This window comes from Betta splendens, chromosome 24, assembly GCF_900634795.4.
Source record: "Betta splendens chromosome 24, fBetSpl5.4, whole genome shotgun sequence".
NCBI classification, from domain to species: Eukaryota; Metazoa; Chordata; class Actinopteri; order Anabantiformes; family Osphronemidae; genus Betta; species Betta splendens.
Window position 1 is genome coordinate 4006756 of NC_040901.2, and position 19620 is coordinate 4026375.

General features: G+C 45.2%; 1 protein-coding gene across 1 annotated transcript; it reads left to right on the top strand.

Annotated features, from left to right (window-relative positions):
- The first annotated feature begins 908 nt into the window (after positions 1–908).
- Positions 909–19472, top strand: emilin1a (elastin microfibril interfacer 1a). Its single transcript, XM_029140240.3, has 12 exons — positions 909–1284; positions 11653–11769; positions 13386–13576; positions 13657–13756; positions 13921–14029; positions 14105–14269; positions 15003–16241; positions 16580–16994; positions 17209–17334; positions 17434–17451; positions 17538–17672; positions 17900–19472. The coding sequence occupies exons 1-12, from the start codon at positions 1166–1168 to the stop codon at positions 18217–18219; spliced, it is 3054 nt and encodes a 1017-aa protein (XP_028996073.1). The 5' UTR covers positions 909–1165; the 3' UTR covers positions 18220–19472.
- Positions 19473–19620: the final 148 nt, after the last annotated feature.

The following is a 19620-nucleotide window of genomic DNA, read 5'->3' on the forward strand; positions in this document are numbered from 1 at the left end:
AAAAGGTGGAGGTGTGGGGGAGGGGGTTGTAAATCATCTCACTCTTGGCTCTGGGAATATACAGCATGAATCACACCTTGAGAACAGCCACTTTATCCAGAGGATGAGGAGCGGCTACGGCGCAGGACTACGTGTTTGGGCGTGAGTCGGCCTCTCGGATTAATCTGCCGCTCTGATCAAAGAGAAGCAGAGTTCACTGTATCGGGAATGAGACATCATCGGTCCTCGGGGGTTTTCCCAGTTCCACCAACATTAGCCCGGTGACGGAACGATCTCGCACACCAGGATGTGAAAGAGATGAGCTCGCTGCTTCCAGGAATCACCACTCGTCACCGCGGTCACTGTTTAATAAACCTGTCTGGCTTCAAGCTAACATGCCTGGAAACGCCTTTAAATGCCCTCGGCCAAATGAAAATTTAAACATCTAGGTTTTGAACATCAGCTGCTGACGAAGACCGTGTGACGCTATTGAAAGCTCCAGTCGAGTACTTTAGAAGCCTTTTCATCGACAACAAGAAATGGGTTACGTCACACACATGGCAGCACAACCACAGCCAACTGTAAAGAGTAAATCTGAACCTGGGAATCTGGCACAAATGCAAAATGAACACACAAACCTTTAATCCTTTAAGGTCTGTGTTCATTAAGAGGGTTTTTAGCTTCACTGATGTGGAGTTTAAAAGTTTTTCTGCACTGTATTTCATGGAAAACATTCCTCACTGATGGATAATTACTTCGGTAAAGTCAAAATACCAAGTTGGACAGTCAGTCCGTTCCAGTAATCTGGACCTCAATTGACTGTAGCACAGTTAGACTTTAGTTTGAAATGAGTAGAGAGAGAGGGGTTTATGTATAGGATACACAAAGAGAGAGAGAGAGAGAGAGAGAGAGAGAGAGAGAGAGAGAGAGAGCATGGGCTGGCATCACGGCTGTTGGAGCCCTGACAGGAAACTTTGCTCTGGCTGCCGCTCCGCTCCAGCAGCAGCAGTCACACGTTCGAGCTCCGCGGAGCCGTCGCTTCTCCACTCTCCGCCTTCCGCAATGCACTTGACTGGACTTCGCCGAACTTTCTCATCCTGAGAGCGTATGGCTCCTCGCCTGCGTTTGCCGACCGCTCGCCAGTGAGAGAGGACAGACGCCTCGGGGACGCACTTTTTGGAACTTGATGACATCCAGGGACTGGAGAATGGAGACTTTTATTTACCTGATTGCTCTCGTGTTGGCTCGCGTCTGCGCTGGTTTTGCCTACGCGGAGACGGGGCAGAGAGCGGCCAGCAGACACAGGTAGGATCCACGTGCGCCAAATTACGCGTGCGTAATTGCCATTAAGACGCAGCGACTGCAAGAAAACATGTTTCTAGTGAGATTTAAGGTCGGTCATCCGCAAATTGTAACCAATCAGCTGATGATTAGAGTACTTTTCCAGATATACATATTTGATGTTTGTGTTTTGTAGCCTTAGTTTGGCAGAAGTGTGTATTTTTAAAGCAATTATAATCTTTCCGTTTTTTACATTTTATAGCTCATGCAATGTGATTAGAATAATGCCTCCAAAAAATAATGCTGTTAATTCCCCATGTGGAGCCAACACAGGGACCATTTTCCAAATAAATGTGCTCTTTGTTATAAAAATATGAGCAGAGCTCGTTGAAAGGTCAACGGGGTGTAAATTCTCCCTATCCAAGAAATAACTTATTGGTGTTATGTCTCTTACTTGGCAGGAGCCCTCCTTGCGTGGGGGTGGGGGGTGCATGAGTCAGGGGGCCCAGAGTTGGACTAGGTTAAAAGGGATTAAAGATATTTACTATTTCAGGGCCCCAAGTGAAAACTTTTCAGGGGGTCCCGAGTCCCTTCACTCTTAGCCTTGTTGGGGAGGAATCCATCATTCTGGCAAACAGCATCCTGCTGCCAAGCAGGGGCTGGACGCGCTCACTACTACGCTGGTTTACGCCCCTACCAGACTACTGAGGAAATCACTCAGATGTTAGTCATTTACAAATTCATAATTGTTATTAACTTCTTCATAAAGTAGTGTGTTATTAGCATGTAATTGAGCTGCCTGAGGGTCCTGTGTGTATGTAGATTACTTCCCCAGAAGAGGATGTTTCTGGGCTTTTGAGCAACTGATTATGTGTGTGTGTGTGTGTGTGTGTGTGTGTGTGTGTGTGTGTGTGTGTGTGTGTGTGTGCGTGTGCGTGTGTGAATGACAGATCCGTCACGTGTGGTGTGTTCACGCGTGCCAGCATGTGTTTGTACTTAACGTGTGTTTGGAAGCATGTGTGTGTGTTTGTGGGTCTGGCTTCTGTGAGCTGAGCTCCTACTACAGGAGCTTTCTCCACATGGGAGCATTACAGTGTGCTGCCAGAGCTGCCCGAGAGATGAGATAAGGGCGGTCGGCCTCTCTGTTGGAGGGTGTTGATGTCATGTACGGCTGCTGTGAATAAGAAGTGGGAGGCGCAGAGAAAGGGAAGGGAGTAAGAGTTGATTAATGCAGCAAAGGTGAGAGATGGAAAGTATCTGTATCTTAGGCGAAATAAAAGAGAACAAAGACTGTAAACACTGGCAAGACAAAAAGAAGAGGGGACCCGACGAGAGCACAAGCGAGGGGGTGGGACGAGAGGGGAGGAACGAGGAGGAGCGACATGACAGGAGACAGCGAAGAGTGACAGGAAGACAGTGGAGCAGCTTTAGGTCCGTAAACGCCTCAGCTGAAATCAGTGGGCTGTGGCAGCGTCAGCACGGCTGGCACACACACACACACGCACGCACGCACGCACGCACGCACGCACACACACACACACACACACACACAAAGTGATGCATCGAGGAGAAGAATGTGCCGACCCGTGTCAGTGAGGCATGTCCTCCTGACATCTCTTTGAACTCCACCGATCTGTTTTGACAGATGTGTGAAGTATTCCATAAGTGGTAAAGGCTGTTGATTGAACCCGAACACGGGGCTCTGGAGGACCCAGAGGTGCTTGACACATCTTCTGCCAAAACGTCTGAGCAGCACATCGACTGGTCCTCCACAGACAGATGGAGGGACGGACGTGTTGGGGGAGAATGTGTTGATGCACGTATGGTGAAGAAGGCGGTTGAGTAGAGGGTGTCGTAGTTCATATGGAGCGTAACGGACACGCTGGCGAGTGAAGAGTAGAAGGAAGAAGATACAGGGAGCACCATAGTCCAGCTGTTATAAGTCCTCCTCATGAATTGGATGAGGTGTGAACCTGTTTGTTAGGGGACCAGGACAAATCCACCATATTCTTATCACTCACCCTGGCAGTTCCAGATGTTGCCCGCTTTGACATTATTGTGGTTTCAGTGCAACATTGCCCCCTAGCACCACACACTGCATTTCACTGTCCCTGCTTTGATATTTCCTGGAAGCCTGGACGTTTGAGTCACAGACCCTCTCGAAAAATACTGTATGCTGTAGTCCCAGAATCAACAGATGGTAGAAGAACTTCTCAGGGAACAACTGTATCGACGGGTGGAGAAACGTGATTGTAGTGGAACATGATTTCAACTAACTGAAGAGGATGGAAACTAATGGCTTCCACGTATAAGGTTTAAACTGATGCTGGTTTTGAGTTTGTTTAAGGTGAAAAACTAAAGCTGGGCTCTCACACATGCAGTACTCATCCTCAATTTAGTAAACAATCAAATAAATGATACTATGCTTATCTTAGTTTCATCAGCAACATTTCAGTTGATCACATTGATGCTGATCACCCCCTGCAGTGAGCGCTTCTTGGTTCTAGACCAGCACAAATTTGGTGCCACTTTGGAACCAGAGTTCTTGGCCAAACGTCGGCTCTTTGCTGTCGAAATTGAAGAAATGCTCCGAAAATAAGCACTGGCTTAATACCAGCCCTGGAACTGGCTGGGTGGAAAAAGGCTTAGCGGATTCCAAGTTTCAGGAGATAACCATCCCCACAGAGAGCTGCGCTAGGTAGCACTGTACATAACGTACACGGCCTAGTTCAGCTGTTGAACTCATGCAATCCATGTGTTTCACATTGTTATCGTAAGGAAGCTTAATACTTTGCTCTCAGACTCTCACAACTAAAGAATGAGAGTTTTGTGCTGCTGCCACTTGGCTTAACATTTATCAACCACAAAGAGGAAAAACAACCAAAAGAAATGCTTTCTCTTCTTCTCTTCTGCTCCACTCACTCACCTCTTCTGTAGCCATTTATGTCTCGGCCTAAAAATAGGCCAGCTGCACTTAGTCCACGCTGCTTTTGTTGTCGCCAGGAATTTAGAGAAACATCGGATACTCACACAGTTGGTTTGCTTTCTTTAAAGTGATCCTGACACGGTCGTGGAATTCAGGCTGACATTGAATGGTTGCGTACGGGTAACTGAACTTTACGCCATCAGATTGCGATTTGTGGTTTTTGACTATGTACATGTGTGTTGTCATTTCGTCAGCCAGTTGGTTCAGACTCAAACATCTCAACAACTACTTAATGGGTTTTAAATCTGGGACCACCATGACGATGACCTTCATACTGTTGGGTGAAACATCTCAACTTTCATTGAAGTACATTTATTACCCCCCTCAGAGTCAGAAACAGTACTTTGATTAAATTCTTATTTTAATGTATTATCACAGTCAGGTCCTATTTTTCCCAGTAGCCCCCAAAATATAGAATTAAAAAATGTAATATACTTCAACACATACGTGTAAATTTAAGTATAAACACTTCAGAAACACACAATCTGGGTCCAAGTTCCTCTACCATTCATGAGCGTGGGAAGATGTGAGTATTAGCATCAATCGTGGTAAACCCAACCTAACAAGCTGCTACTGTCCCCCAGTCATTTCCAAGCGTCTGAGTCTTCATAGAGCCTCTCAGCTATATTTTTCCCACAATGCACTGCTACATGGAGAATAACTTTGGTCTCTACAATAGTGACAGCATACCAAAACGCACCACTGTGTCGCCAGGCAATTAGGCCGGAACAAGACTTTGATCAGACCTTGGACTGTATCCAAATGCACTTCATCTGTGTGGTTTTTCTGCTTTCTGCTAATTAGGCCAGTAAATAAATCCCATTATATATGGGAATGCAAATGTGGGAAGAGGGACCCTTCCCAGTCACAGCCATTGTAATCTAATTACCATAGTTCCCAGCATACAGTACAAAGCATTGGAGACGGCCTTGTTTACCTTGTTTAGCTAAAGTCACAACAGTGATACTCATTGCACTCAGCCTCAGAATTAAACTATAAATCTCCTATTGTGTATTAAACCAAGCTACATTGCTCCAATCCTGAATCTACTGTTTATGCTTTAGAGCAGCTAATAAAGTTTTACCAGTCTATTTTGGGCCGCTGCAGTTTTAATACCCCCATGTCAAACAGACGCCTCCATAAATGGCGAAAATTCAAGTGCGCCACAAAAAGACCCAGCGCTGACACATCTGAGCAATAAGCAACGATGTCAAAGCGGCGTCACACACTCTCCACATATATCTCTGCGACCGCCAGGCTAAACAGTCTGAGAGGAGTTTACACAGTCGTGCTGTCCAATGACGCTGGAATGACGCCAAAGTGTGTGTGTGTGTGTGCGTGTGTGTGCGTGTGTGTGATGTATAAGTGAGTGCCCGTAAGTGTGTATGTCACGCTGTGTTCTTTTTGTGTGTGTACAGGGCCGTACCTCCTCCTCACGAGGACATTGGAGGAGTGCTTGACCTCCGGGTCACAGTTCAAACAATAAGGCACGCCCTCTCCCTTCCACTCATTCAGGTGCCTGTCAAAGCCTTCCCCTTGAAGCTAAATGAAAGATCTCCCAACAATAGGCGCTGCCAAGTGATTCTTTGTCCAAGCATTAAACCTCAGCCTCCTTTTTTCTTTCAATTGTTCCTTCTTCTTCCCACTAAACCCTGCAGGTCACCTTTGTCACTGGATACCTCTGTGCGGGCCTCATGCCAAGTGGCTTTAGAATCAAAGAAAACCGGTTTGTGTGGGCTGATATGTTCAAGCCGCAACTTCCTGCTCGGCTACGAGGGGCTTTTTGTCTGCAGCTTTACAAGAATGAGAAGTTCATTGGGCAGTTAAAAGATGCTGAGACAGGTGTGGGAGGTGTACTCACACTGGGTTATGGCTCCATAACCCAGTTTCACTGGTCTTGTCCTGGTCTGTGAGATTTGTACCATGACTGTATGGAACTCCAAAGTGTTCATAATTAAATGAGTTAATAGGGCTAGATGAAATAGATATATATATATATATATATATATATATATATATATATATAAATAATGAGGAGATAAATATGTAAACTGAAATTATAAAATAATCACAAATATTTTCCAAATGAAGTTTATTGGTATGAAATATGTTATATTCTGCTGTAAAATCTGCTCTGAAATTCTAATTCATAATAATTACATTTATAATAATACTGAGGATCACATCTGCCTTTTTCATTTAAGGTTTTATTTGTAAAGGTTGTTTTTTCAAAATTGGCTTTTATTGCACAATGCCCTTTTCTCCAATGTTATTGGAGAAATATTTATTTCATAATGCCACTTTTCAGCAGAATGACTTTGCCTGTCAATCAGTGCTAGTGGGCGATACCTGTGCGCCCATTGCCTGTTAGAGAGAGATCATTTGCCAGCAGATGCTGTTTAGAGTCATTTGGGTGATGTTTTTGAAATGCTCAAATGTTACTTGCTCTTCAATGTGTTCACATTGATGATGGCATTTTCGACCGTTTGTGATAAATTGGACTTTTGTGCTGTAATCTTTGAGAAACTTTTCTATCGTGTTTGCTGTGTCACCCAGTATGGTTCTAAGGAGAATGGTGTATTCAGTATTAACCACGTTAACTAGTGAGCGACTTCCTAACGCTGCAATGGGTGCGTGTCTGTCAAACTGTGACACATCTGAATCAAAGTTTTACATTGCACAGATTTGAAAACCTCTTGAAAACCATGCATAATATATTTGTGTCTCTGTGTACAATAGTGTTATTATGGTCTTACAGTCTTATTGTAGAATTATGTACAGTATGTCATTCTGTCAAGCAGAGTGGTGTTATTTTAGAAAGATTGTGAAGGCACCACTAAGGAAAAAGGTCCCCACCAAAAGCATAATAGTGGTCACATCAGTAAAAGCAGTACGAGGAGAGAAAGTAAGGAACATGGTGACAGTATTTTGGTTAAAGCTCCAGTTGAAAGCGGTAACAAGGTCATGTTGTATCTACCTCTAACATTGGTTTTGGGACGAACCAAGGAATAAACAATAAGAAACATCAGACCGTCAGTAAAGCTGTGATTTTTGACTCTAAACTACAGTGACTGACCTTGTTCCATTGGCTGATAACTAGACCAGACTTATGGATGAGAAAAGCTACTGGCTGCTCCGGTGTCACACATTGTTCAAACACGACACAAAAGTGCAGTTAAACGTGTGATCAGACAACACACACAACAGTAACAGACCAATAAAAACAGCTGCTACTGTAAGTGTAGACGTTGGGCGCAGCAAGAATAAGTGGTAGTAGTGGTGGTAGTAAGAGCGCACTAAACATTCGCATCACATACTGTATAACATGGGGTAAGGGCGCATACAATACATAATTCTCAACAGACACTTGATATAGCAACTGGATTTATCGGAACATTGAGACACTGACTGGGTGGCTCAATGTTCCAATGTCAAGGTTTTCTGGCTATTGGTCACTCTGAATTGCCCGTAGGTGTGTGTGTGTGTGTGTGTTGTGTGTGTGTGTGTGTGTGTGTGTGTGTGTGTGTGTGTGTGCTGCGATAGACTGGCGACCTGTCCAGGGTGTATCCCCTGACTCTCGCCCATAGTCAACTGGGAGGGACAGGCTCCAGCCCCGGAGGATGTGGATGGATGAATGGATGGATGGAATTTGTGGTTAATTCCAGGCAAATTAAACTATTGTTCAAAATGTGGTTAAACATTACTCAAAAAACTGAAGCTTTAATGTGCATGGAAATATTTAGTTATCTAGTGGAAGAAAACGTTTGACTGCACAGCACAAGTCTGTGCTGACCATTAAACAGGCTTTGAGTCCGTACTGTGAGGGTGTGTACAGAGGTTTTGTGTCTTTATCTGAGGTCATCTGACAGGCATTCTGTAACGCACAATTAGTGTTTATACGTTTTCCGGTCTTAGAAGATAAGCGGCTGGAAATAACATTGTTCATTTTCTCACTATTCATTAAACATTGTCTTGTTCGACTGCGATTATACACTAGATGTGTAATACTTAATCAGAAACTTGTTCTGAATGCGCTGTGCCTTATTCAACTTTAACATTCATGTGAGTTGTTTTTCTTATGGTGAGACGATCGCGCCTCTCAAACCTTTTAAGAGGAAGAGTATATCTCTGCACAGCTGCCACACATCTGGTCAAAGAACCGGAATCCCATGGCCCTTTGACAGCACCTCTGCACATTGAGTTGCAGGAGCACATTTTTCTAAAATGCACTTAGAAATGCTTCAGTATAGAGGGCAGCTGCTTTCACAAGAGCTTTAATGTAACGGCTGCCATTAAAGGTTATAAAATGTCAACAGCTCAAGAAACAATCAGCAGGAAGTGAGCACAATAAATTGTCAGCATATTCATCTACCTTAATTTCCTTCCCACACACACTTAAAAGATAAAGGGCTGACGTGTCACTTACTGTAACAGTAAAATTCACAAACCCCTATGGGGACGTTTTCTGGTACCGCGGACAAAATGCTGAATCTAGTCTTTATTCTCAGAGGTTTCTCTGTGGCCAGCGGGATTACGGAGACATCATCGGATTGTTTGGAATGCCGACCCCCGGGCGTGATGGAAGAATACAAGGCAGACCTGTGGGCTCGGAGCTAAAATGTGACCCTGAAGGTGTCACCAGTGCAACAGAAAGCACGCGTGCAGGGACACATGCGTGCATAAACAAACACGCTGTTCTGTCATTCACAGCGGGCCCACGCCTAGGCCCGTGCAACAGACGCACTCTGTCGTTGCTACACTCACACTTAGTCATTCTCTACTAAAACTCTATAAACGCTCCTTTACAGTAGGTATTTCTTCGAAGGGAGCGGCGTGGGATTAAACGTTGGCAACGGAGGGAGGTTGGGAGTATGTGCGGTGCAGTGCATGCGTGGGGGCTGGGAAGCTGCAGAGACACAGGGAGGTTTTTGTGTGAGTGTGTTATAATATGCATGCGTGTGTGTCTGCATCCACACCAGTGTCTGGTCAGCAGTTAAAGAACAGAGATGGTTATTTATATAAGACGCTGTGCCTGTTCTCTATCAGAGAAGATCGGGTGCGACCATGGCCAACTTTTTGCTTTATCTGCTGTCTGTGACCCCGAGGCTGGCTAATGGATCGGCAGCACTGGTTCACTGAATCACAGTGACACAAAAACAACACTGCAGAGCTACAGGGCGAAGAGACAGACACTGTTTTGATTTATCACAGCTGTCTGACTTTAGATGTTCCCGTAACCCCCTGTATTAGTTCAGCCGCTGATGGAGATGTTAGACACCGTGTTCCTCCACACCAAGTCCAACGTACACAGGTCGACAAACCGCAGAGCAAGACGAGTCAGCAAACCTTCACACGCCGTAATGCAATAAGCATACGTTTGGAACCAGCTCTTTGGTTCTTCATCCTGAGAGAAGTATCGTCACATGCATGACTGACCGACAGTGTCAGTGTCATCCACGAACCACTGGGTCAGCAGGTCAACTCCCAGTTCTTCCTGATCACAAGTCAACATACTGTATGCTTACACACGCAGCAAAAAACCAACAAACCAATAAAGCTAATTAGTGTTTTTTGCCTTCCTCTGTACAGTAGTAGCACATCTTCAGACACTGAGGAGGACTGTAGCTATTTCGTGCCAGTCTGAAGCTGTGGAATGAAGGGGGAGGAGGGCGACTTGGAGAGATTGAAAGACACATCTGAGTAGAAATGGATGGGGAGGGAGGGACGACATGAAAGCGGCAACAGACAGAACGACGGACGTGAAGACAGCACGGCGAAAGCTGCTGATTGACTTTGTAGCATGAAGGAACCAACTATTATCTGTGAGGCCTAGTTCTGCTCAGACAAATCTGAGATTGACACTAATTGACCATAATAACCGCTGAGACATAGCGTTGGTTGGGAGGGATTTTGGTTAATATGAAAACGATGATGGAAAGTGACTGAAGGGACATGTGTGTGTGTTAAATCCATGAGCAGTTGTTATCGAGAGGCGCATCTGAGGGTCAGCGGAGGCCGAACTGGAGGAATGTGGGAGTCTGTGTGTTCCCTTCTCTTTGAGTTCGAGTTCAAGAACGTGTTTATGAGGACATATTTGTTTTGCAAAGCTGTTTTGGACGACCTACACTTCAGTATTCACTTCAGGAATTCAGTTCAAAGAGGATTTTGAGGTTAGGAGTTCGGAATTAAGAATCCGAGTTAAGACCGAGATTAAGTTTGAAATCAATTAAATAAGGTTTTACCTTAATCTCTCTTTAATAATAGCTGATGAGTTTTATTTAAATCCATTCATAAACCATGCTGGACTTAACTTCATTTCCTGCTAATGTTTCCGTTGTTGCATGCAATCCCCTCAAAATGAGGAAGCTGGGAAACCTGAACCTGTCGCTAGGCTCAGTTCTTGTGCATTTACAGGACATGAATGAATAACAATAACGATAGCGATGGAAGCGTCCATCTTCAAACTCACAGTTCACTTTCCTGTCAAATATCTCCAACGGTTGGTTCAGGTCCTGAAAGTCCTGATGTTAATATTAATTAGTTCATTGTGGATAGCTTTGTTTGGTGGGGTTCGCGTTCACACTGTTATTGTTAGCACTGAAACATAGTGGTTTTGTGTTTCTCCCTCAGAGGGAGTTCTAATTTACTGAGTTACATTGAAGGTCACATCCCTTCCTTCACTCGATATACACACGAGCTAAAAAAGAAAGTTGTGTGCGTATTGCTCTCATTAATATCTGTGACATTTTAAAGTGTGAGGCTGGACTGAGTTTTGAAGATTTGTCTTCATGTAATATGTACCAGGTGTAGGATTATTCTCTGCACAGAATGCATCTGCATCTTATTCATTGTTCCCAGATGTTGACAAGATCATTTTATATACAGTACAGTAACTTGTAGCTTCGCTTCGTTATGTTTGCTCTGACTTTTCTATGTGTGAACCCAAAATGACCCAAGGAGAAAACAGACCAAGAAGCGAAAACTGACTAAACGTTTGGTGTTTGGTCAGTTTAGCTAGTTTTTAAATTATGCAGCCACCCTTTTGAGACCTTGTTAACATAATCACACTGTGTTTCCCAATAATGTAACTACATTAGTTGTGTTTGTTTTTCTTTAAACATTCAATATAAACACTGCGAAGATGTGTGTATGTGATTGTGTGGGTTGGGTGTGTGTGTGTGTGTGTGTGTGTGTGTGTGTGTGTGTGTGTGTGTGTGTTAGGCACACAAAGGAGCCCATTGTGGAAATCCTGGTGTTATCCTGGACTGATCTGACATTTCCACCGGAGGACCACACTTTTTTCTAATTCTGCGGAGAAAAAGAAGGGGTTTAAGATACTGATCACTATAATGACTCACACAATTCATTGATTCCTGTTTTCCCTGTTTGTGTGTGTGATCTTGTAGAAACTGGTGCGCTTACGTGGTGACACGCACAGTCAGCTGCGTAATGGAGGACGGCTTGGAGACCTACGTCAAGCCGGACTACCAGAGGTGCACCTGGGGCCAGTGCCCTCGAGTCATGTGAGTATGCGTTAGTCTGTCTACGTCCGTCTTTTTCTCTCCGTGTCTCCCTGCCGTGGGGTTCGTATCTGTATTCAGTCTTCCTCCTCCAGTTTCCTGTCCTTACTGCTGCGATCCACCCGTCGGGCCTCCGGCCGCCCCGTCTGCGGATTCTGGTTTCACTCAGCCCTTTTTTCGATTTCGTCATTGCCCCCGTGAGAGTTTCAGCAGTCTGGTCAGGAAGGTGTCTGGTTGTGAAGCCAAGACATCACTGCAGACATAATTACGGTACAGCTCAGCGTTTGGCTGCTTGATTCAAGTGATGGAATACTAGTCTCAGCACACATACAGTGTTACTGTGGTGGAGCCACAGTTTGGGGAAAAAACAATAATTCTGAGCAAATTTACCATCTTTAATCATCTTTCTGATAATGAAAAGTATCCTTCTCAAAATAAAATCAAATGCTCCTGATGTTTGCCCCAGTTTGAAGCACGTTCTTTGACCTTGACCTTGCTGTTTGATCCCGTTATCTACCATCTTCTTGGTAAAATGAAGCTGACGTGGGTTCCGGGCACCACATTCTAGTTTCTTACCCCAAAAAAACAATCTCCTCTTCTTATTCGGTGTATGTTTTATGGCGCTTCCACTTTTCTCTAATTCTACCCAATACCACCTCTATCCAGCCCTTCGCGCTCTGTTCAGATCAGATCTCCTTTTCACACACGCTAACGGGAGGGAGCTGGAAGACAAAGTCTTTTCTATGGCACAGAAGCAGCTCGGTGAAGCTCACAGGATTTTTCTGTGGGTTAGCATGAAGGAGATCAACCTGCTGAACTCTCACGGTTTAGGGATTGTTAATGAGCCTGTGGTGCTGCCGTACGTCTTCCCGCCAACTCTGGCTTCTTTATTGCATTCTTACAGTAACAGGGAGTCTTTTTAGACTCAGGGCTCAATGACACATTAACGATTAAACTACAGAGGAGCTGCCAAATCAAACAAGGAGAAAAGATTTAGGACTGAATGCAATTGATATTTGGAAAACGGGACATGAATAACATGTACTGTATGTTTTGCCTTGAGTACAAAGTTCAGACATTTATCTGCCTCTCTGTGTGAAAGACCATCCAGAACATTGTTGCTGACCTGGCTGAATGTTCTGTATGTGGACACAGCGTTTCTTTGAGAGATTCATCTAGACAGGACTCCCTTGGGCTTATGGTGAAACATTGTACTGTGAGGACTTGTACAGTCCTCAGACATGGTGTGGTGGACAGTGTCACTTCTTCTTTTACATCATAAAGAGGAGAATTCCTGAATCAACTGTCCTCAGAGCTGGATTTGACAATACAGGAAAATATAACAAAAGAAACATTTCTAATTGGTGTCTATCAACATACACCCCAAAGTAAATGGAGCAAAGTGACTCAAATGTAAGTTTTTTATAATAGGGGACATGTACAGTAAGGCTTTGATCGTCAAGAATCTAAAAGGCCTGTACAATAGTGCTTTGTGATGAATGCTTATTTTGATGACATGCTGAAAATAAATAAGATGCTAATATTTTTAGCTTAGTTTTTTGATAATTTAAACAAAAATAACTCAAATGTCCTCCCTAAACTTTCTGCCTCATCCTCAGTTACCGGACGTACAGGAGGCCGAGGTACAAGGTAGCTTACAAGATGGTGACGGAAATGGAGTGGAAGTGTTGCCATGGTTACTCGGGGGAAGATTGTCACGAGGGGCCGCAGTTGCCCACCGAAACTCAGGTCAGCGGCCGACCTCACGTCACGCAGACGGGTTACAACACAGGTGGAGGACAGAGACAAGGTATGGAGGCTCAAAAGACCGCTAAAAGGACCCTTATGAACAATTGAGTCATGTAGTTTATTCATTTTTTGTTTTTAAAGGCGACACTGAGAAGATCAGACAGCTGGAGGAGACGATCCGTGGTCTGACCAAAGACCTTCGCAATATGCAGAACACCATTCAAGGCATAAACCAGAGGCTGTATGTAAATGTTATTTTTATTATAGCGTGTACAATGATATGTTGATGCATGTTTCTTTTGTTTGTGAAGCAGGTGCGTGAATGTTCAGGAAGATACAAAATGATATACTGTATGTAACAAGTGTAGGAAGATATAAACAGAGTTCAACTCTTTCTCTGTACAGGCCTGAGTTGAATGGGGCAGTTGTCCCTGCTGACTCAGCTCAGCCACACATGAAGGAAACCATCAACAGCATCCAGACCAAGCTGGACCATCTGTACAACAGAACACAGGTACATTCAACGCAGAACTCTGACTGAATGTGTTGAGCCAATGCAGGTCCTTCATGTGAGCATGTGGCTGTTTAGGTCCACGATCAGACCCTGCTCAGCATCAACAACCACCTGGTCAACGGCGGGAGCAATGAACTGGACGTGTCAAAGGGGCCTGGCGGGAACCAGCAGAACACGCTGAAGGAGGAGATACTGACGGAGCTGGAGAGAAGAGTGACTTTGTCCTGCTCTGCCTGCCAGGTAAGGAACAAGGACGTGGCCAAACCTGGCTTTCTCCTTCACAATACCCATTCAGCGAAAACCCGAAGAATTTGTGCAATTTCTGTTTGCTCAGTCATAAACATTTCACGAATCTGCGCTTGGCCCGGTTCTGTAAGTGATTCCTGCTGCCTGGAGCAGTAAAATATAATGACCACGTGCCAGCAGCAGTATAGAAAAACAAACACTCCCAAATAAACCGCTGCAGAAAGAAATAGTAAAAACTAAAGTCTAAATCAAACAATGACAAAAGAAAGAAAATGAATCACATCAGAGCCTGGAGTTTTGTTACCTTCATTAAGCCCTTTTTGTTTGGCTTATTATTAAAGGCAACCCACGAGCCCCTGGGCACAGACACATAAAAGATAAAAGGGCCATTTTCTTACATCCTGCAACCACCCAACCCCTGTTGCGCACAGTTGCTTTGCATTGTTTTAATTATTGATGCAAATAATTACGGCGATTGCACCTGAACGTCAGTACTTTCATCTTTTTGTAGGATGAGAGGGACCCCCCACAGACACTGTACTATAAAACCCTTAGAGCATTGAACTGGAGGTCTGCTACAGTAGAGACCTACAGTACAAGCGCTCTACAAATACATTTATTTATATACAGTACGTTTATGCATCGTTTTTTTGCACTAAACACTTTGACATAACTTTGTATGAGAACAGTGATACAAGTCAAATCCTACATTTCCTTTCTGTCACAGGCGGGCGTGGAGGACCTGCGACGCCAGCAGCAGGAGGACAGGGAGCGGATCAGATCCCTGGAGAAGCTGATCAACTCTATGGATCAGCACGTGAGGCAGAGCTTGGAGGTCGTACGTAGTGAGACGGAGCGCTCCCAGGCCTGCTGCAAGACCGTCGGCGATCTAAAAAAGGAACTGTTGGAGGTAGAGGTCCAGGTGACCTCCACCGCCGACAAGTGCGACGCCATCGGAGGGCAGCTGGAGAAGGAGCTTGTGGATCGGGGAAAGGGCAAAGTGACAGAGGACCGGCTGAACGGCAGACTGAGAGAATTAGAGAAGAGGCTGAATAATACCATGAGGAAGACGGAGCAGAGGTGTTCGAATGCTGGGACCAACCTCAAGGAGAGCATTCAGAGAGACCACACGCAGCTGCGCAACACGGTCCTAGGTCAGCTCGATGACCATAGCTTTAAGATTGGACAAATAGAGCTGGACGTGACTGTTCTGGGAGACACGGTGAAGGACCACACTCGACGTCTGAGTCAGCAGAAGAACGTGACGACCTCCCTGGACAGACGGCTGGCGTCCATCGCCAGCATGTGCAACGAGACCTGTGGGCCTAACGGCAAAGGCCAGAGGACTGACGATACCGTGAAAACCCTACAGTGGAGAGTGGTGGCCAATCAAGACGAAATACAGAGGTTCAACACCAAGCTGAATGACCTGTCAGTGTCCGGCGACTCTCTGAGCGATAAGCTCTTCGATTTAGAGGAAGATGTCAAAAGGATAATAGCGGTGACAGGGAAGGACGGCGAGCGCTTCAATCGGCTCGACGAGCATTTTGAGGACTGCGCTGTTTGCAGCACCGTGAGGGAGGACCTGCACTCGCTCGCCAACTCCACAACGAGTGGCCTCACCCGGTGCCAGACGGAGCTGACGGACCTGCGGAGGAGAGTGGACTCGGGGGAATCGGCCTGCTCTCAGGTGTGCTCCAACCTTCAAGAGGAGGTGGGACGACTCCGAGAGGAGGTGGGGGAGTGCACGGGGCAGTGTAGAACCAACATAAATGATCTAAAGACTCTTCTGGATGGTCACACGGTCCACAGTGGACGATTGGGTGGGGATCTGAAGTCCATCCAAGGGGAGCTGGCTGGAGTCCTGGTCACCTTTAACTCCATTAATGAGACACTGAAGGGCCTCGGGAAAACCATACAGACACATGGGGATACACTGAATGATCTCACCGACACCAAGAATGAGGTGAATAAAAGGAAGCATCCTGGAAAATATTCCCACAGCACATCCTGCATGTATATTTAAAAATATATTTTTATTATAATTTGGATGGGGCAGCAGGTTTTCTTAGTATTCAAAAGAGGTATATTTATGGTGCTTTTCCTTTATTATCAATTAAACAACCTCGGACTTATGCATCTATTAAATTGAAAAAAGTACATCTTTAAATTACATATTGTAAAAACAGGGCAGCAATGTTTTGTCATAGCTGAGAAAATGTTGAGGAAAAAGAGGTGATACTGTCAAAAAAACTGGTCCACATTAAAACACATTAACTGTATCTTCTTCATATTCTCTGCAAGGTAAACGACTTGCAGCGGGAGCTGACGGAGCACATCGACGACTCCAGCACCCGGTTCGGCAGCCTGGGCGAAGAGATCCAAATAATCAGGAGCAACTATGTGACGGAGGCGGGAGAGTGCCGGCGCGCCGGCGACGGAGTGGAGCGACGGCTCGCCAAGCTGGAGGGCGTGTGCGGACGCCTCGACTCCGTCTCCGAGGGCCTGGAGAGGATCAAGGAGGGCCTGAACCGCCACGTCTCTGGGCTGCGGGGGTGCATTCACGGACTCAACGTCACCGTGACGTCCCACGGCGAGCTCATCAGCGACATCCAGGACGTCCAGTTGGAGAACGTGCACAGCAGGATTCACAGGCTCAACTCCTCGGTGCTGGACTTGACCAAGGAGTTCCACGTTTTCTCAGAACAGGACTTCAGAGGTGGGTCGTGGCAGACGAAGGAATTCGCCTCAAAGGGCAAGCGATAGCGCTTAAAGGAGAGGATAGCTCGGGGTTAAGGATTCGCTTAAGAGCCTGTAAAACGCCTTTATAAACATCCTGACATGTTTTAAGAATTCCAAACCAAACTGGTGGAAAGGTTCTGCGCACAGACCGGTGCTGACTGTCCGTCTCACGGAGGTTTTCTTGCCCCTAGGTCCAGCTGGTCTGCCAGGGCTCCGTGGAGAGAGAGGCGAACGTGGTCTCCAGGGTCCAGTCGGACCCCAGGGGAGGGCGGGACCTCCAGGCAGAGAGGGCCGGCAGGGACCAGCAGGGCCCCCAGGTAAAGACAGTACACTATCAGTGTATTTACGCTTATTTTGTATATGTGATAATTATAATGTGATAATGATAATTTCCTCTTTCCCACCTTCCATCTCAGGTCTCAGAGGGGAACAGGGTACGTGTAGATCTGATTAAACAGCACATTGAAGCGTTGCTCATCAGTCTTTAATTCGCCCCTCATCGTTTCCTCTCCACCGTCAGGTCTCGCGGGGTCCGACGCCCATGTGCCGCGCCTTTCTTTCTCCGCCGCTCTGACCCGCCCCATGAGGGGGACAGGAACCATAGCGTTTAATGACGTCTTCGTCAACGAGAATAACATCTATGATCCCAAAACAGGTGGGTTTGGAAATTTGGAGTTCTTTTGAACAGCTGCTTTTCACACTGTGCTATAAAACAACTTTTAATGTTTTAAGACTGAGGCTCACCCTTGGATTGTAGGTTTTGCCTTTTTAATCATTCATATCTATACCTTAATGGATACTGTAACAATGTATTATAGTAGCATAGCCTATAAATCATATACAAAACATTAATATCCTTTTTTTCTGGCCTCCATCTTCCAGGCTATTTCACAGCTCCCTTAACGGGAAAGTACTTCTTCAGTGGAATTCTTACGGGCCACAAAAATATAAAGATCGAGGCCGTGTTGTCCAAGTCCAACATTGGCGTGGCCAGAGTGGACTCAGCCGGGTATCAGCCCGAAGGCCTGGAGAAGCCCATGTCGGAGGCCAAGCACATTCCTGGAGCTCTGGCCGTTTTCAACATCATCCTGCCCCTGGAGGCAGGCGACACCGTCTGCATTGACCTGGTCACAGGGAAGCTGGCCTACTCCTCTGAACCCTTGACCATGTTTAGTGGGATGCTGCTCTACGAGACTGTCTGAGGGCCCGTTTCAGGGGCTACTGGACTTGTAAAAGACAAATTTGTGGACTGAGAAGTCAAAGAGCCTGCAGTGAATGGAAGGATGTACTCAGTGAGGACAGAGATACTACTTTACATTATATGCTAAGAATGAAGGAAAGAATCCTTCTTAACCACAGTCACTTGTTTTGTGTCTCAGCATTAAGGAAATCTATCTGTACAAAGTTGGTCCTTGCTGTGACACAGACTTAAATTCTTCGTTGATGACGCCATGACAGCCTTCAGGTCTCACTTGTATTATTCAAAGGACATGCTGTAAAATGATAAAGGACTATGTGGGTTTTTCCAGGATTTCCACCCACAGCATATGATACTCTCATAGGTTATTACACATTCATTTTCTGTTTCTAATATACTGTAATGCCTGTTCTTCTTACTCAGTGTTTCAATTTGACCACAAGCAGAATTCCCAGAAACACAGTGCCGCATGCCAAATGTGATTAGAAAAAAAAAAGGCCAAAGGATACAGGCGGAGGGAGACACGGTCCAAACCACCATTGTTTGGACGGAAATGCACAAATGAAGTCACTGACAGTTCACAATCCTCAGGATTTAAAGGTCTAACAGCAAAAACAATCAGACCATTTTAGGACATCAGCTATTTCAGAGAGGGTGGTGAAGGTTGATGGCCAGATGGAACAATGGAAACGTGTGATGTCCTAATAAGGGCCATCACTTTAGTGTAGGACGAGTAACTTATGAAGCTGTGGATGGAATTTTTTATGTAACGCTAGAACAACAAACAGTAAAGTTACACATATCCTCGCCTCCGTGTTGCAAAGCCTCTTCTAACTGATACACACAAAGACAGATTCATATCAGTCAAAAGAAAATATGTGCGTGAAGTTTGTAGATTTTATTAAAATGCACATTTTTCTCAGACATTGGGGGATGTTGGGGCACATTACATTATTTTATAACAAAAAAATTGAATTCATACGCACATTCAGTGTGACAGTGTCATTTCTCTATGGTCTATGCATTGTAACTAAAGGAATGTAAATATTATTCAGTGCCTTTTAACAGTTACCACTTCACTTTGCCAAGTACTGTATATGTTTTGTACGGCTTTGTCACGTGTGTGCATCACATGCAGATGTCCATTTCATGCGAGTGTATATGTGCCAGTTTTACACACTGTTTAGCCTGGACAGGACTCCACTTATTTAATCTGGCACTTCTTTGGCTTTCACAAATACACACAGCTGCGACAGATTTAGTCCCTGGCTCTTACTTTTAAACCCCTCTCCTCACTCCAATGGGTTCATTTTACCTGTTATTTCTTATGCTGCGATGCAGCGACCCCTTGTGTTCAGTGTTATCATTGAAGCCATTCCAGCTACCGGTGATTGAAGACTTCGGT